The sequence below is a fragment of the Mesoplodon mirus genome (assembly GCF_964341445.2).
Source record: "Mesoplodon mirus genome assembly, chromosome: 1".
Classification (NCBI taxonomy): Eukaryota; Metazoa; Chordata; class Mammalia; order Artiodactyla; family Ziphiidae; genus Mesoplodon; species Mesoplodon mirus.
The window spans coordinates 7,502,651-7,520,141 of record NC_138976.1 but is presented as its reverse complement, the minus strand read 5'-3'; the positions used below and the strand labels follow the sequence as shown (position 1 = coordinate 7,520,141).

General features: G+C 52.0%; 1 protein-coding gene across 8 annotated transcripts in view; it reads left to right on the top strand.

Moving 5' to 3' along the window:
* Nucleotides 1-16,763, top strand: part of ODF2 (outer dense fiber of sperm tails 2) — a gene marked incomplete at its 5' end in the record, with an annotated part of 31,648 nt that extends 14,885 nt beyond the window's left edge. For 7 of the 8 annotated variants that reach the window (XM_082622753.1, XM_082622752.1, XM_082622751.1 and 4 more), the window contains 13 exons: nt 1,910-1,981; nt 3,062-3,133; nt 3,256-3,372; nt 4,035-4,220; nt 4,744-4,853; nt 6,785-6,920; nt 9,464-9,574; nt 9,720-9,824; nt 10,857-11,015; nt 12,587-12,687; nt 14,399-14,561; nt 14,985-15,110; nt 15,772-16,763. In XM_082622753.1, coding sequence (XP_082478879.1) covers nt 1,910-1,981; nt 3,062-3,133; nt 3,256-3,372; nt 4,035-4,220; nt 4,744-4,853; nt 6,785-6,920; nt 9,464-9,574; nt 9,720-9,824; nt 10,857-11,015; nt 12,587-12,687; nt 14,399-14,561; nt 14,985-15,110; nt 15,772-15,960 — 1,647 coding nt within the window. In that variant the 3' untranslated portion in view covers nt 15,961-16,763. Of the gene's footprint in view, nt 1-1,909; nt 1,982-3,061; nt 3,134-3,255; nt 3,373-4,034; nt 4,221-4,743; nt 4,854-6,784; nt 6,921-9,463; nt 9,575-9,719; nt 9,825-10,856; nt 12,549-12,586; nt 12,688-14,398; nt 14,562-14,984; nt 15,111-15,771 lie in introns of those variants that run through there. The other variant, XM_082622757.1, reaches the window with a different exon arrangement.
* Nucleotides 16,764-17,491: the final 728 nt, after the last annotated feature.

The window sequence follows — 17,491 nt, the reverse complement described above, 5'->3', positions numbered from 1 at the left end:
CGGTGGGGGGTGGGGCTTCAGAAAACGTCTTCCTGCCAGTTTTTTCCCTTTTCGCCTTCTTAGCTCCTACAATCCCAGAATCCCAGAATCTCCAGTTGGAGGTGAAGGGTCAGCTAATTTAAACTCCCACCGCAGCAGGCGTTCCAGGTTCTGTACAGGCTCTTGCCTCCTCCCGCCCATGTGGCCCTCAGGACCACAGCCCTGCTGCGGTGCTTACTGGAGAGTGCTCAGTGTGCTGGGGGAATGCTCTGGCTCTGGAGTCCTTTGGCTTAGCGCCCAGCTCTGCCATTTCTGGCTGTGTGATCTCAGGCAGCTCACCTCACTTCTCCCAGCCTCGATCTCCTCATCTGTGAAATGAGGGTGGTGATAGTGCCTGGCTCCTTAGAGCGGGGGATTTGGTGAGATGGTGTGTTAGTTTGTGTAGAGTCCTCAGGAGGCTCAGAGGGTATTGCCTGTCGGGGCAGTGAGAATAGCTTCAGGCTCTGGGTCCCTGGCCTAGGTTTTCATCCTATGTTCTTTGCCTCCTCTTGTTGCTAGAGAACCCATAAATGCTGTCTTCCCTCAGTTCCTAGGTCCCTGGGAAACTTTGGGACCAGGGAGCCCTTTTCTGTTAGCCTGTGAAGGTGACCTGTGGGACTGAAAGGGAAAGTGGGGTGAGACTTCTTCTAGGGACACTTTATTTAGGTGACTGGGAAGAATAGAGACGGTTCAAAGACACAGCCCTGTGCGAGAGTGGGCAAAGGTGTGAGCGGGCAGTCCGGGGAAGAGGAAGCTTAAATGGCTAATAAGCATATGCATAAATAGGGAAATGCAAACTGAAACAGCAGGATTCATGCTGGCAAGACTGGCAACAGGCAGAGGCTGGCTACTGCCCGGCGTTCTCACGTCCTGCTTGTGGCCGTGTGCGTCAGTGCAGGCATTTTGCAGGGCGTGTCACCTGCCACAAGTCACAGATCTTCGGGCCCAGCCATTCTTACTCTTTGTATCAATCCTGGAGAGACACTTAGTATGTGCCCAACATGTCCACTGCTGCAGTGTTTACAGCTGCAAAACCTGGGAACCGCCTTATTGCCCAAAGGTTACGGGGAGAAGTTAAAAAATGTCATGGCACATTAGAGACAGAAAGCAGATTAGGGGTTGGGGATTTCCCTGGCGGTCCAGTGGTTAGGACTCAGCACTTTCACTGCTGGAGCCTGGGTTCAGTCCCTGGTCTGGGAACTAAGATCCTCCAAGCCGTGTGGTGCGCCTGCCCCCTAAAAAAGAAAGCAGATTAGGGGTTTGGGGGGAGCTGGGGGGAGGGGAAATGGAGACTGACTGCTTGACAGGTGCAGGTTTCCTTTTAGGGTGATGAAAAAATTCTGGAACTAGATGGTAATGATGGTTACACAATATTGGAAATGTACCATATGCCACTGAATTTTACACTTAAAATGGCAAAGTTTGTTATATTTTACCACAATTAAAAAAATCATAATGTAATATACCACAAACCGTTGAATGATACATTTCAAATTGGTGACTTGTATCTGAATTTATATCTCAATAAAACTGTTGTTAAAAAATCCAGTTGTGACACAAAAATACAGTATGATATGATTTTGTAAAATTACACATTAATCCCTTCCCACCCCTCATCCCCCAAAAGATACTTCTCTAGGTGTAGCTACGTATAAATGCATAGAGAAAGGATGGGCAGGACAATCCAAACTCATAACAGCAGGGCTGGGTTTGGAGGTGGAGATGAGGGGGACTTCAGCTTTATCGGTTTCATTAAATATTTTATAATGAGAATATAATTTACTACTTCTATCATTAGAAATATAATTTTTGGAAAAGGAACAGGACCTAGAGAATGTAGACATCTCAGTTTATTGCCTAATGAGTTGGCTTTCCCTGCCTTCCCTTGAAGGATTCCGAAAAGTTGATGGAGCAACAAGGAGCATTATTGAAACGGCTGGCAGAGGCGGACTCCGAGAAAGCGGTAACACACAGCTCCCCCTGCCTGCTCCAGGGGGTATAGGCGACGGCGTAGAGGTGCTGAGTGGCGGCAGGAGGGCTGGAGACCCGCTCTGACTTTTCTTTGGGTCTTAGTTTCATGACCTGTGAAATCATGAAACACATATCCCCGTCCCTCCTGCCCCACCGGGCTTGTCTAGTCAATCACTTGAGAGCTTGAACCACCAAGCTGGACATCAGCATGAGGGGTGGTGATGACAGTGATGGATTTGTAAATCATCAGAGTCTGTCCCCTGAATTTCCTTATTTGTATTATGGTACAGACCTGTTGACTCAACAATTCCAATTCTCCCAAGGAATCTCTCCCAAGGCAGCCGGTTCCAAAGTCTATTCCATAGAACCCTGAGTTCCTCAAGGTGTTAATGGGTACAAGAAACAAAAGGGGGGGGTTGATCCATGGCCAAATAAATTTGGGGAACTACTGTCCAGCCTGAATGACAAGTTAAACCAGCTGCTTAACTACAATACCTTTTGGAGCCTTTGATGTATTGATGCCTGTTGGGAGTGTCCAAGAGAAAGAAAGAAACAGAGACCAGGGTTCCCGAGGTTTGGCCCTTGGCCCTCGGTGCCTGGCCGAACGTCGCTGTAGGGGGTTCAACGGTCGTGGCGATAATGCCTAAACCTGCATTCCCAGCTCTAGAGCCTTATCAAATTATGATACATCCGTAAATTGAAATGTTAAAGTGCTTTTTCAAAAGATATAGAAGATTGAATCACACTATAGTAAATGTGGTTATAGAGCAAACTAGGTATCTGACTTGTCAATGTGTGCTAACAATGGTTATCTCTGGGTGGGGGATTATGGGGCTTCCTTAGTGTTTCGTGTGCCTGTGTTTCAGTGTGTCCCACAACTAACATTATTTTCAGTTGTTGTAAAAAATTGTGATTCAGATGTTAGGTGCTTCCTGCTAGGGTCTCTGTGACATGGGCCGATGTATTTGGGACTTGAGCCCAGTGGCCAGGCACTCACAGGAGTGTTTGTCCTCCCTGGGCGGGGCCTCCTCACCCTCCGCAGGGAGCTCATGACAGTGTGTGTCCTCTCCAGCGCCTGCTATTACTGCTGCAAGACAAAGACAAGGAGGTGGAAGAGCTCCTCCAGGAAATACAATGTGAGAAGGTACTGTCCCCAGCAGTCGCTCCTTGATATGGGCCAGCAGAGCTTAGTGGGTAGAGTGCGCTCTGGAATCGGACAGCTGGGTTCAAACCCCGGCTCTGCCACTTTCTCCGTCTTCTCCAAAGGCTCAAGCGAAGACAGCATCTGAGCTTTCGAAGTCCATGGAGACCATGCGTGGGCATTTGCAGGCACAGCTTCGGTGCAAAGAGGCAGAGAACAGTCGCCTGTGCATGCAGATCAAGGTACCTGCCAGCCCCACAGGTGGGGAGGGGAGGGGGCGGGGCCTGGCAGTCGAAGGGCAGTGGCCTGGCCAAGGCTCTCACGCTCAGGAAGGCTTTGCCCTAAAGGTTTACGGGGCCGCTGTTGCCAAAGCACTCTGAGCCAGTGGCAAGAACAGTGGACCCTGAGGGTCTTGGGTGCCCTTCCCAGCAGTGACCAATTGGGTGCCATGCCCCTGAGCCAATCACAATCCCTTAGGCCTTCAGTTCTCATAACTACCCATGGGGCAGGGGGTGGGCTCAAATGCAGCTTGCATCTTTGAGCCAGGGACCTGCTGAGGTCACAGCTCTGCTGAGTGACTGAGGAATATCTCTGACCACTATGCTGAGTTCAAGGAAGGATTCCAGAAGAGCTCTGTCTTCACACTAAGACCCCAGTGTGTTCAGTAATGGGAGGGGTGCTGCGGAGAGCTGGGGGGGGCCTTCGTCTCTGCTCTGCCCTGGGGGACCTTTAAGCCTCCACACAGCTGACCTGGTTTCTCTCTCCCTCATCCCTTCTTTTTGCTCGTCCCCTCTCACCTCTACTCTCTGCCTTGCCCTTTCCCGGCCTTCCTTGTCTCTCTCCTCTGTCTCTCCCTCATCCTTGTCCCTCTCCCCGCACCTGCCCCCGGGCCGTCCTCTCCCAGAACCTGGAGCGCAGCGGAAACCAGCATAAGGCGGAAGTGGAGTCCATGATGGAGCAGCTGAAGGAACTGAAGCAGAAGGGAGAACGAGACAAAGAGTCCCTGAAGAGGGCCATCCGAGCCCAGAAAGAACGAGCTGAGAAGAGTGAGGAGTACGCTGAGCAGCTGCATGTGCAGCTTGCTGACAAGGTAGCGGGCCTCCCCGAGAAGGGCTGGCCGAGGGTGAAGGGTCGGGGGCGGGTTGGCTGCCGGCGGATGGCTGCTTTGAGCAGGGCGAGGTGAAAAGCTGAATAGAGGTGGCCGGGCAGGCGGGCGAACGGAGAGGAAGATGGCCGTGGAAGGGGTGAATGAGCTGGGAGGACTGCTGGCTACTGGGTGGAGGGAGAGGCGGGGGGGCAGTAAATGGGTAAAAGGATGACGATGGGGGTGGGCAGCTGGCTGGAGACAAGTGGAGGGTTTGTGGGACATTTTAACCACATCCACATTGTGGGTGGGAATGACGGTTAAGGAAGGATTTGCAGTCAGGGCGCGTGGGATGCTGGAAACTGAAAAGCAGCAGCTGGGCTCCCGCTTCACTCTCAGTGCTTCTAGGAAGGAGTTGCAGGAGTGAGGTTGAAGTTATCAGGGTGAAGGGTGACCTGGGGTGACTCCCAGCTCGCTTGGCTTCAGCGGTGACACCAGGCTGATGGGCCCTTCTGTCCCATGTTCCCAGGATCTTTATGTTGCTGAAGCTTTATCCACTCTGGAATCATGGAGGAGCCGCTACAACCAAGTTGTGAAAGACAAGGGGGACCTTGAGCTGGAAATTATTGTCCTGAACGAGTACGTCTGTGTTAGGAGAGGGCGTGTGGGCCGATGGGAGGAGGGGGGTGTGCCAGTGCACGGCGCCAGGCAACCCGCGCCAGCTCACGTCGCTCACACGGCTGCCATCTGGTCTCCTCTGGTCAGGGGCTGCATTGGACTGAGCTGTGGGTGGCCCTTGGGTGGGCCTTCTGGTTGGACCCTGGGTCCTGGCTCCAGCCCCTGCCCCAGCGTCCTACCCCCCGGCAGGCACTATGCAGGGGCCTTCTCTGCTCACACCTGGGCTTGAGCTGGGCCCCAGTCTGCATGGCATGGGAAATGGGCACAGGCATGCTGGTATCCTCCTTCCTGTCCTTGGTGCACGGGGCAGCTGGTAATCCCTCTGTCTTCTCTCAGTCGTTTTGTCCACCAGTCAGTAGGTCAGAGGTATGGCCTGGGAGTAGGGGGCAAAAGTGGCCTCAAGTTGAAGGTGACTGAACTCATACCTTTCTTGCCACTGGTGAACTGTCAACAGTGACCATTCTCAGAGTCAGCTATAGTCATGTGATCATTCATTTAAAGATACTTATCGAGCATCTACTATATAACAGGCTATGTGTTGGCCTTGAAGGTTACAGCAGTAAAAAAAACAAATGCATTGGACTTCCCTGGTGGTGCAGTGGTTAAGAATCCGCCTGCCAGTGCAGGGGACACGGGTTCGAGCCCTGGTCCGGGAAGATCCCACATGCCGCGGAGCAACTAAGCCTGTGTGCCACAACTACTGAGCCTGCGCTCTAGAGCCCGTGAGCCACGGCTACTGAGCCCGCATGCCACAACTACTGAAGCCCGCGTGCCTAGAGCCCGTGCTCCGCAACAGGAGAAGCCACCGCAATGAGAAGCCTGCGCACCGCAACGGAGAGTAGCCCCCACTCGCCGCAACTAGGGAAAGCCCGTGAGGAGCAACGAAGACCCAATGCAGCCAAAAATAAATAAATTTTAAAAATTAAAAAATAAAGTTGGGGGCCTCCCTGGTGGCGCAGTGGTTGAGAGTCCGCCTGCCGATGCAGGGGATACGGGTTCGTGCCCCGGTCTGGGAGGATCCCATATGCCGCGGAGCGGCTGGGCCCGTGAGCCATGGCCGCTGGGCCTGCGCGTCCGGAGCCTGTGCTCCGCAACGGGAGAGGCCACAACAGTGAGAGGCCCACATACCGCAAAAAGAAAAAAATAAAAAAATAAAAATAAAGTTGGGTAGGAGTTTGCCGGTAAACCAATACAAGGCGTTTGCTTGGGCCTGGTCAGTACTCACTAAATATTTGCCGAGTGGTGAACTGTAATTTATCAATACTGAAAACACACACTGTGCCAAGGTTCTGCAGGATCAGGTGGGTCTACAGTCAAGAGCCGCAGTCTCTATTCTTGGATTATAGCCCTGCTGAGGGCCTGCACGTAGGGGAAGGGAGCAAGGGAAGCTTGTGCCTTGTTGCTGCTCATGGCACCTGCCCTCGCCTGGGGGACACAGAACCCCAGTGGAGTATGTGTCTGAGGGAGACGGGTGCCTGGGGTTATCCCCGACCACTGGGCCTGCGAGTTCTGTCCTAACTTCAGTTCCTAATGGGATAAGAGATCCAGGGGGTGCCCTGGGGAGCTGGGGAGGGACTGTGTCTCTGGCCCTTATCTTCAGGGAGTGTCTCAGCCTCACGGGAGGATCAGAACAGAGAAGGCTTCTTGGAGGGGGTGGTATGGGAGACAAATCTTAAAAGGCTGTTAATACGAAGTGGGATACCTGGGAATGCCACAGGCGGCAGTGGCAGGGCAGCTGCCCCTCGGGGTGGAGACTGGGGAGCAGGCAGGGTGCCAAGAAGAGAGACACGGGTGAACTGCGTAGGAACACTTGGCCCTACTCCATACCAAGTGCCGGGCTGCTCACAACCTGTGGCATTGATTCCGTCTGCTTTCACTTTGTGACCTTCCAGGCGGGTGACAGATCTTGTAAACCAACAGCGAACCTCGGAGGAGAAGATGCGAGAAGACCGGGACAGCCTGGTGGAGAGGCTACACCGGCAGACGGCCGAGTATTCCGCATTCAAGCTAGAGAATGAGAGGCTGAAGGTCGGTGGTGAGAGCCGGGACCAGGACGGTTGGGTGGAGACCAGAGGCTGGTGGTGCTCCTGGTTGGGCCCCAGAGGTGACCACCGGCGCCTTCAGAGGACCTGGAGGCAGCAGCGTGGTAAGAGGGCTTGTTCTGGAGTCGCAAGACCCAGATTCAAGTCCTGCCTCTGCCTCTGAGAGCTGCAGGACCTGAACGGGACGTTTCCTCCAGTGTTGCTGCAGTTTCCTCAGCGGGAGGAAATGAGGTCCTTGTGAGAAGGTGGTGATGCATGTAAAGTGCTTAGCATGACAGTCAGCCCGTGCACGTGAGATGGACCTGACTTTGAGGTTAACATTGACTCTCCTGGGGCACTGCTGGGCCCCTTCACATGCATTCATTCTCACTTTAGCCTCCCGATAGTGTAATTATTGTCTCTACTTTACAGAATAAGGAAACTGAAGCTTAGAGTTTAAGTTTCTTTTTTTTTTTTTTTTTTTTTTTTTTGCGGTACGCGGGCTTCTCACCGCTGTGGCCTCTCCCGTTGCGGAGCACAGGCTCCGGACACGCAGGCTTAGCGGCCATGGCTCACGGGCCCAGCCACTCCGCGGCATCTTCCCGGACCGGGGCACGAACCCGTGTCCCCTGCATCGGCAGGCGGACTCTCAACCACTGCGCCACCAGGGAAGCCCCAGGTTTAAGTTTCTTGCCAAGATTTTGCCCTTGGAAGCATTGGAGTTGGGATTTGAACCTCAGTCTGACCCTGGGGCTCTAACCACTAGCTCTTAACCACTCCCTCTACACCGTCCCAGCACACCGAGGGCGAGAGGCAACCGAAAAGAGGTAGATGTTGCAGAGCCAGGTTTGATCTTGGTTTTTAGTTGATCTGGGCAATAACATCTAGATCTATCTATCTATTTATTTATTACTGATTTTTGTTAAGTAAAACTGATTTTAAGGAAGTATAATACAGAAAGGTACACAAAATGAATGTAACTTTGTCCATCAGTCACCCTGATTGAACCTTAAAGCCAGAACCCCGGTGACCTTGCCTAGTTACAGACACCCCCTGCCAAGGGCACGGTTATCCTGACCTCTGTCACCGCAGATTAGTTTGCCTGGTTTGGAACTTTGTGCCTGGCCTTTATGGCTTTTACTCAGCATTATGTTTGTGGAAGTTATCCACGTCATGTGTGGCAGTTCGTCACTCTCAGTGCAGTGCAGTGTATGAATGTACCACGATGTGTTTATCCATTCTACTGTCGGCGGACATTTGGGTTGTAGAACATCTTTGTACCTCTTTTGGTGCACATATTTGGTGTATTTTTACAGTTCCTATATCTTGAAGTATAATAGAAATGCCAGGTCATCGGGTGGTATACACAAATTCAGCTTTGGTAGATGTCACCAAATAGTAAAGCAGTTGTACAGATTTCCACTCCCATCAGGGATATGTGAGATGATACTTGGTATTGCCCATCTTCTTCATTTTAGCCACTCTGGTGGGAGTATAGTATCTCATTTGTTGTAGTGCAATTGTTGGATAAATGACAGACAAGCCCCGTGTCTAACAATTAGCTGGGGTATTGGTTGCAGTATTGTATGTCTGTGTGGTGAAACACAGTGTGACTGTTCAAAATGATTGTAGAAGTGTATTTTCCTAGCTGTTATCATTACAAAGATAAAATCTGCTCATAGTGAAAGTTGAAAACATCACAGAAACGTTATATAGAAGTGAAGGTCCCTGTTACCGTAGATGTGTGTTTTTCCAGTTCTTTCCCCTCATACTCACATACACATTCAAACACATGCACATCCATTCATCCAGCCATTATTCTGCAGCTTGCCTTTCTCCTTCAACCATATTCCATGGATATTTTTTTAGATTTTTTTTTGCTTTATCTCTTTCTTTTACATGATTGCTTGTTATTTTATTGAGATACCATGATTTATTTTGTCCCATCTGCTAAGGTGAGCATTTGGGTTGTAGGAGAACATTCACTGATGAGACAAGTAGTTCCCAACTTACTTGTTAATTGAAAAAGTTCGTTGCAAGGCAGTAAGTATATCATAATCCCATTCTTACTGGAAAAAATAAAGTAGCTACACAGTTATCAATATGTAGCCATATTATAAGGCATCATGATTCATTTTTCTTGGTTTTATCTCCCTTTTCTTTAGTGATAATTTAGTGCTCTTTTTTTTTTTTTTTTGGCCAAGCCGCAAGGCTTGTGGGATCTTAGTTCTCTAACCAGGGATTGGACCCGGGCCCCGGGCAGTGAAAGTGCTGAACTGAGCCCTAACCACTGAACCACCAGGGAATTCCCCCATAATGTACTGCTTTTGTAATAAGAACAAAAAACACAGAGTCTCTTATTTGCATCTGTAGTCACTTGAGTTGGTCTTAACAGGAATCCTGCCCTGGTGCCTCTCTGAGGAAAACTGCTGGCGTGGGTTTGAGTAGGTGGGGCTTCCCTTTGCTGGCCCCTCGGAGTAGGAGCTGGGGTTGGGATGGCCACCTGCTCGGGAACCTTCCCGTTGGTGACCGACGAGCCATCCCTTCTAGGCTAGCTTCGTCCCGATGGAGGAGAAACTCAACCAGGCACACATCGAAGTTCAGCAGCTGAAGGCATCGGTTAAGAACTACGAGGGAATGATTGACAACTATAAGAGTCAGGTAGGCCTCTCAGGTGCCAAGCCTGCCAGGGCAGCCCCTCCCAGCAGGCTGGGATGGAGACTCACCATAAGGCCCCTCCTGGGAAGGTGTTTTTCACCAAAACTTGGCTCTGCCCAAGATGGCCCGATGCTTTCTTGGTCCCCAGGTGATGAAGACCAGACTGGAGGCTGATGAAGTGGCTGCCCAGCTGGAACGCTGTGACAAAGAGAACAAGATCCTTAAAGATGAGATGAACAAAGAGATTGAAACGGTATTGCTCTCCTTCCTTGCCTTCTTCCCCTACCCAGTCCCATGTCTGTCAGTCTGTCCGTCTTGTTTGTCATTGGCCCTCTCCGATGTGGATGACAGAGATTCATGAAGGTTCTTATTGCTGGGCTGGTCCACTCCACCGTGTATGTACTCTCTCCTTCCTCGTCTCCTCTCTTTCTTCTTTCCTGCTTCCTCATTATCCCTCTTTCTCATCCTGGTTTCCTTCTTTCTTCACTTTCCTTAAAAAAAAGTTTCCCCTGCTTGGAATATCCAAGTGGATTCAAATCCACAGATCCGTCAGGCCTTAACTGTGCCTATTGCATTCTGTGTGGTGTCTTTATTTGGTGCCAACCGAAAGTGTTCCTCCTGTCCCCTTCCCCAGAGAGCCTTATTCTTCTAGAGACGACTTGGCTCTCTAGAAGCAAAGGGGTCATCTTAATAGTAACCTTGGAGATGGACTGAGTCCAGGCTCAGCCATTAACTTGTTGCATAACCTTGGGCAAGTCACTGCCTCTCTCTAGTCCTCAGGCTCCTCGTTAATGCAAGGATGGGCTAAGACCAGATAGGTCGTCGCTTTTTCCCTCTGACCTAGAGCATCGTGATTGCCTTCCTAGGGGCTCTGAGGTTAGACTAGACTTGAATCCTGCCTCGGCCAGTTTGTAGCTGAGTGACCGTGGGCAAATGATCCTTTGATCCTCAGCGTCCTCATATGGGGATAACAGCACCTACTTAATAGGTTGTTGTATGAATTTAATAAGTGATGCCTGGGTCCCGGAGTTTGCTACATGGTTGCCATTATTCTTCAATGACTGAAGGGGTGGCAGCTCAGGTGGCCAGTCAGGGCCAAGTGTGTCCCCCCAGGGAACAGCTAGACACCCTCAGTGGCCTGCAGGGAGGCCGCGCTTCTGCCCGTGGATCTTTCAGGATCCTTTCTGGGGACTGAGGGCGGCCCTGCCCTAAATCCAAAGCACTCTGCCTGGCCTCTTCAGCAGCCAGGCCCTTCCCAACGGTGGGCCCCTGTCTCCCACTCCAGGCGCGGAGGCAGTTCCAGTCCCAGCTGGCTGACCTGCAGCAGCTGCCTGATATTCTCAAGATCACGGAGGCTAAGCTGGCAGAGTGCCAAGACCAGCTGCAGGGCTATGAGAGGAAGAACATCGACCTCACAGCCATCATATCAGACCTGCGCAGCCAGGTAAGGGACTGGCAGAGAGGTTCCCGCGAAGTGGCCCGAGCAGGGGCCCGCTTACCACGATGAGCTGCACGCACCCCCCCACCCAGGGAGGACCACTTCCTTTTTCTTGGCTGCCGCTTTCTCAGAGGAGTGAGCTCTCATCAATGCTGTGAAATAAAAGTCTGGTGTGCCAAATGCCTTGTGTTTGCACAAAGTGATTTTAGTTATAGGAGCCGCCACTCGATTGGAGCTGCCGGGCCCTCCTGCTCTTGCCCCTCCCCGAGGGTTCCAAGTCTCCGCTGGCCTCTGCCCTCCACGTTCCACTGCTGCCTCAGCCATGCACCATCAGCAGACACCAAGCCATAGGTTTTCTTTTTTTCCCTCTTTCTCTTGCTTTAGCTGCCTTTCCGTAGTCTTAACAGACCCCTTGCCTGAGCTAGGGGTCCTGAAAGAGGACTTCCTTTCTACCAGAAGCAGTCTGCCTCTGGGTTACGGGAACCAAGCCTATGGTGTCTAAGAAATGCTATGCCTCTCGTCTGCACTGTGACCTTGGGCAAGACCCTTCCCCTCTTTTTTTTTTTTTTTTTTTTTGCGGTACGCGGACCTCTCACTGTCGTGGCCTCTCCCGTTGCGGAGCACAGGCTCCGGACGCGCAGGCTCAGCGGCCATGGCTCACGGGCCCAGCCGCCCCGCGGCATGTGGGATCTTCCCGGACCAGGGCACGAACCCGTGTCCCCTGCATCGGCAGGCGGACTCTCGACCACTGCGCCACCAGGGAAGCCCGACCCTTCCCCTCTCTTAACCTGCTTCCTTGTAGTACCAGTGAAAGTAGCTACCATTGTTTAAGCACGTGCTCGGTGCTCCAGCGTTCCCTCATTGAATTCTCCCAGGAACTTTGTAAGGGGTCTTATTTTCCCCATTTTACAGAAAGCAGCCCAGGGCACAGAGGGGAGAAGTCATTGCCTGAGGTCACAGAGCTAATACTTGTCAACAGGGATTGGAACCCAGCCAGCTCTGTCTGGTTCCCAAGCCCAGGTTCTCAGCACTCTTTAATCACCAGGCTTCTCTCGAACCTGAGCATTCTCAGGGCCTTTCAGGCCCAGACGTCTGAGGCTTCTGCAGAAAGCAGCCTTCTGGATAACTTCTCAAACTTGCCAGCCTGAAGGACTCAGTAGATTTCCTGTGGCCTTGCCTGCATTTGTCCCCAGTTAAGAAGAATGCACTCAGCGGTCCCAACAACATCCTCGGTAAAGCTCCGTGGTGTGTCATGTGGGCCAGTTAGGCCTGCCGTCTGCTTCTGCCTTCTCACGTCTGCCCAGATCCCGCTGACTGGCCTCTGCTGATCAAGGAAGTGTCGTCGTGGCTCTTCAGGATCGAAGCTGGCTTCTCTCGGTGCGGGAAAGCCTTCAGTCTCGGGGGTCGGGCCTAACCTGTCCCCACTCTCCCCTCTCCTCCAGGTTGTGCGTTGAGACTCAGATGCCTGCTGAGGGCAGTGTGCCTCTCTCCTGGGTGTGGATGACAGGTCACAGGGAGAAGGGAGGGCTGTACCGGGAAGTTCTTTCACAAACCAGTCTGTGTTCCTGTCATTTTAGATCGAACATCAGGGGGACAAGCTGGAGATGGCGAGAGAGAAACATCAGGCTTCCCAGAAGGAAAATAAACAGCTGAGTCTGAAGGTGGATGAACTGGAGAGGTTAGAGGCACTTGGTCCCATCTCCGTCCTCTTCCTAGGACCTGAGACTTTCAGCCACTTAGCTGCTTTGGGCTTAGTGTGCAGAAGTGTTTGAGGGACTCAAGGCCCTGGAAGGTACTAGGCAGACCTTAGAGGAAAAGCTGCTTCCATTGCAGTGGTAGGCGTTGTGGGAGAGAGGAAGGTGGTCTCCGGCCAGGGGGGACACCATAACAGTGTGATCAAGGTCAGACCATCCACCCGCATCACCTGTCAGAAAGGTACGCTTCATCCAAGCAAACCGGCAGGGCCCGGGTGCTGCGGTGGGGGCCTCCCCCCGTTCTGCTCTTTGTTCCCGATCGTCCTTCCCAAGACCTTTCTGATCTGTTCTTCCCTGTTCCTCACGGACTGTTGGAAGCAGTCGGGTAAAGAGGACACGTTTTGGAATCGGAAGCTCTGGCCCTTGGTCCCAACTTGGCCACTTAACCTGCATTGTGATCTTGAGCAAGTCATTTCACCCTTTGAATTTCTGTTTACTCATCTTGAGAAAGGGACCAAGGTAGGGATAACAGTCCAGCTCATGGGATTATTGTGAGTCCTCCATGAGATAATCCTCCAAGGGCTTAGCACATTACCTGGCATGCAAAAATGTGCCATATAGGTCAGTATATACGAGTTGATATTTTAGATGTGAGGAAACTGAGCTCAGGGAGAGGTTAAGTGACTTGCCCAAGGTCACATAGCTGGTACTTGGCAAAGCTGCGACTTAGACTGTCTTCCTCCAGGGCTTTTAGCATGTGTAAAATAAGGGCTGGAGCCTCAGTTTTCAGAGGTGAAAGACTTGGGGTCCCAGGAGGCTGTAACTGGCCCAGGTGGCTCACACAGCCTGCCAGCAGGGACTTAAAGCAGGTGGTCTCCCCTGGGCTCCACCTCTACTCTGCTGGCCTCGAAGATGTAGCTGGATTCTGCAGGACTTGCAGAGCTCCTTAAATTGGAAGGTGCTCTGGAAGTGCAGCGGGGACCATGTGTACACACGGGATGGTCACTGCTGCCCCATGGCTGGTCAAGTATGATGTTGAGTGGCGCAGCTGAAGTCCCTTTGCTGAGGGAGGCAACAGTGAACAAAAGAAGTTGAGCATGTAGGTTTCGGTGACAGACGTGCTAGCTATGCTGGCCTCAGCCAATGATTTCACCTGTCTTCGGCTCAGTTTCTTCATCTGTAAAGTGGGAATCATGATGGAACCCACCTGCCTGAGCCGCAAGTTGCCATATTACACGTGATGACATACAGACTTAGCACAGCCGCGGTCAGTCTGTGCTCCTCCCACTCTTCGTACAGCTCCTTGCCGCCTTGCTGCTCAGCAGATTTCTTTGGTTTATTCCTGTTGTTCCTTGGAGATTCTTTTTTTTTTTTTTTTTTTTTTTTTGCGGTATGCGGGCCTCTCACTGCTGTGGCCTCTCCCGCTGCGGAGCACAGGCTCCGGACGCGCAGGCCCAGCGGCCATGGCCCACGGGCCCAGCCGCTCCGCGGCATATGGGATCCTCCCAGACCGGGGCACGAACCCGTATCCCCTGCATCGGCAGGCGGACTCTCAACCACTGCGCCACCAGGGAGGCCCCCTTGGAGATTCTTGATGTGATGAGAACCCCAGCCCGGGGTGGCTGGCAGCCCCCGGCTGTGTGGAACCGGACAGGTAGGGGGACGAGCAGGACCTGATTGAATGCTTTCACCTAGGAAACTGGAGGCGACCAGTGCCCAGAATATCGAGTTCCTACAGGTGATTGCCAAGAGGGAGGAGGCAATCCACCAGTGCCAGCTGCGACTAGAGGAGAAAACCCGGGAATGTGGGACCCTGGCGAGGCAGTTGGAGAGCGCCATTGAAGATGCCAGGAGGCAGGTCAGTCTCAATTCTATTACTAACCTATCTCTGTGTCTTTGGACAAATCGCCTAACCTCTCTGAGCCTATCTCTCCATCTGAGAAATGGGCATATAGAAGTAGTACCTGCCTCATGAAATCATCATACGGATCAAGTGAGCAATTATTGTAAAGGACTTGGCACTTTATTCATAACTGCTCCTTTGATTGCTGCCTGAGTGGGCATCAGACAGGTGCACCACGTCTTAGGTGATGACTCATGGAGCGTTGGCAAAGGGCAGGTAAAGCGGGGTTGCAGAAGTTGTCCCCATAGTTTGCTCCTGCCCTGAGGCTCCAGAGAATTGTCCGCAGCGAGACCAGCTAGTGGGAGCGGCCCAGCCTTCTCTTTACCAGGTGTTCCCCATGCCAGGTAAGCCAGCCCCACCTCTGTGCCTTTCGGGCAGGTGGAACAAACCAAGGAGCACGCAGCCTCCAAGGAGCGAGCAGCCCAGAACAAAATCCTGGACCTTGAGGCCCAGCTGAGCAGGACCAAGACTGAACTCAGCCAGCTCCGGCGGAGCCGGGACGATGTGAGTCGGGCTGGGGGTGGGAGGATGGGGTAGGAGCAGACAAGAAGGGAGTGGGCTGAGATCTGAGCTTCCTGGCGCCTGCAGGGCAAGATGTTCCGTTGTTTTTATGAATATGACATGGTTTTATTTTTCTCGCATCACTTTGCCATCCCTTCAGGATATCCCAGGCCAACCCCCCCCCTTTTTTTTTTGCGGTACGCGGGCCTCTCACTGTTGTGGCCTCTCCCGTTGCGGAGCACAGGCTCTGGACGCGCAGGCTCAGTGGCCATGGCTCACGGGCCTAGCCACTCCACGGCATGTGGGATCTTCCCGGACCAGGGCACGAACCCACGTCCCCTGCATCGGCAGGCGGACTCTCAACCACTGCGCCACCAGGGAAAAGCCCCCCCCTTTTTTATTAACAGTTTTGTTAAGACAGCATTTACCGTAAAATTCCTTCATTCAAACTGCGCAGTTCAGTGGTTCTGAGTATATTCAGTGTTGTGCCATTATCACCACGATCCAGGTATAGAATGTTTTCAGAAAGAAAATTACCCGTTAGCAGCCACTCCCGTTCCCCTGCCCTCAACCCCTGGCAACCACTAATAAAGTCTCTGTCGCTATGGGTTTGTCTGTTCTGGATGTCACACACACTTGGCCCCGGCCCCGTTCCTCCTCTTAGGCTGACCGCCGCTACCAGAGCCGCCTGCAAGACCTGAAAGACCGCCTGGAGCAGTCGGAGAGCACCAACCGCAGCTTGCAGAACTACGTCCAGTTCCTCAAGTCGTCCTATGCCAACGTGTTCGGGGATGGTCCCTACACTTCCTACCTAACGAGCTCTCCCATCCGCTCCCGGTCTCCTCCTGCCTAAGGCGGCCACTCTTGGGCTAGGAGCTCGGATGGATGCCGTGGGAACTGAGGCGTTGCTAAGCCATACCCGGAAAGCCTGTTGGTTTTCCTCTCTCGTCCTGTGACGAAGTATGTTCAGGGTCTTGTCTTAGCTACTAGCTCCAGAAAAGTGCCTGAAGCAGCAGGGGATGAAGCAGAACCCACTTCGTTCTCTCCTCTCCGACAGCATCGCCTGACGGAAGTTTTTAATTACCCTGACAGGCCTTAAAGTTACTACTATTAGGGTCAGATTGTAACTCACCGTGACTTTGCTCATTCCTTTCCCAAGAGAATGTTTGGACTGGTCTCGCCCTCCAGTTCCCTTACAGCTCTCTTCTTTTTAGGACTGTCTCTTGGGTTTTCCCTGACCTGAACCAGCAGGAGCTGTTCGCAAGAGGTCCTCACCGCTCCTCATGTTCACTTGCTGTTTTCCTTATTTCATGGGTACAGTGTTTTCCCCAAGGTGCTCCCCTCCCAAGCCCAGTGGAAACCTCTCATGGCCAAGTTTCCTCAAGGCCACTTGCCCTCAAGCACTTGCCAATAGACACTCGAGGGCTTATGTCCATTTCGCCTTGTAAAAGTACAATCGCAATCTCATTGATTTTTCTCTTTGCCAGGTTTGTATCTGTGGAATGCATTTATTCTTGAAACGTGTATTGTTTTACAAAAAGCTTTTATAATCAGTATTTAAGGCTCCATTGGATGATTTCCTTTACCCACCCCAGCCCTCTTCTAAAAATGATTCAGTAAAATGCTACAGGAAAGCCAGTAAATGTTTTTAAAGGACTTCGTGCATGAGACTCCTCATTTCATTTTGGCCAGGTTGGCTCTTTCTCCTTTGTGTGCTTTCACTTACAATCCCATGAAAGGCCTGGAGGAGACACACTGAAGGGCACTGCTCAGTGTGTGAGGGCAGACTACTTTAGCTGTCAGGAGGAAGATGGGATGTGTATGTATTACTATTTTTTTAATGTTAATTGCTTTCTGAATGATAAGATTATGGGCTATTTTCTCTTCACATTTTCCTGTATTTAAAAGAAAAAAAAATTCTTCAGAAAGAAGAGAGCAAATTTAGTGTACTATGCTGGTACTGACCTCTGGGTGATCCAGTCTGGTCCTCTCTCAGCCACTCTAACCCAAGTCCAAGAGTTCCCCTACATCCTCAAAAGCAATGGCTCCCACCCAGGCATCTGGATTCCACTACCAGAACCGCCCCCGCCCCCCATCCCCCCATTTTGGAGACATGCGTAGTTTCCAGCTTTTAATGTTTTAGGGTTTTTTGTTTGTTTTGTTTTTATTTTTATTTATTTATTTAGGTTTTTTTTGCGGTACACGGGCCTCTCACCGTTGTGGCCTCTCCCGCTGCGGAGCACAGGCTCCGGACGCGCAGGCCCAGCGGCCATGGCTCACGGGCCCAGCCGCTCTGTGACATGTGGGATCCTCCCGGACCGGGGCACGAACCCATGTCCCCTGCATCAGCAGGCAGACTCTCAACCACTGCGCCACCAGGGAAG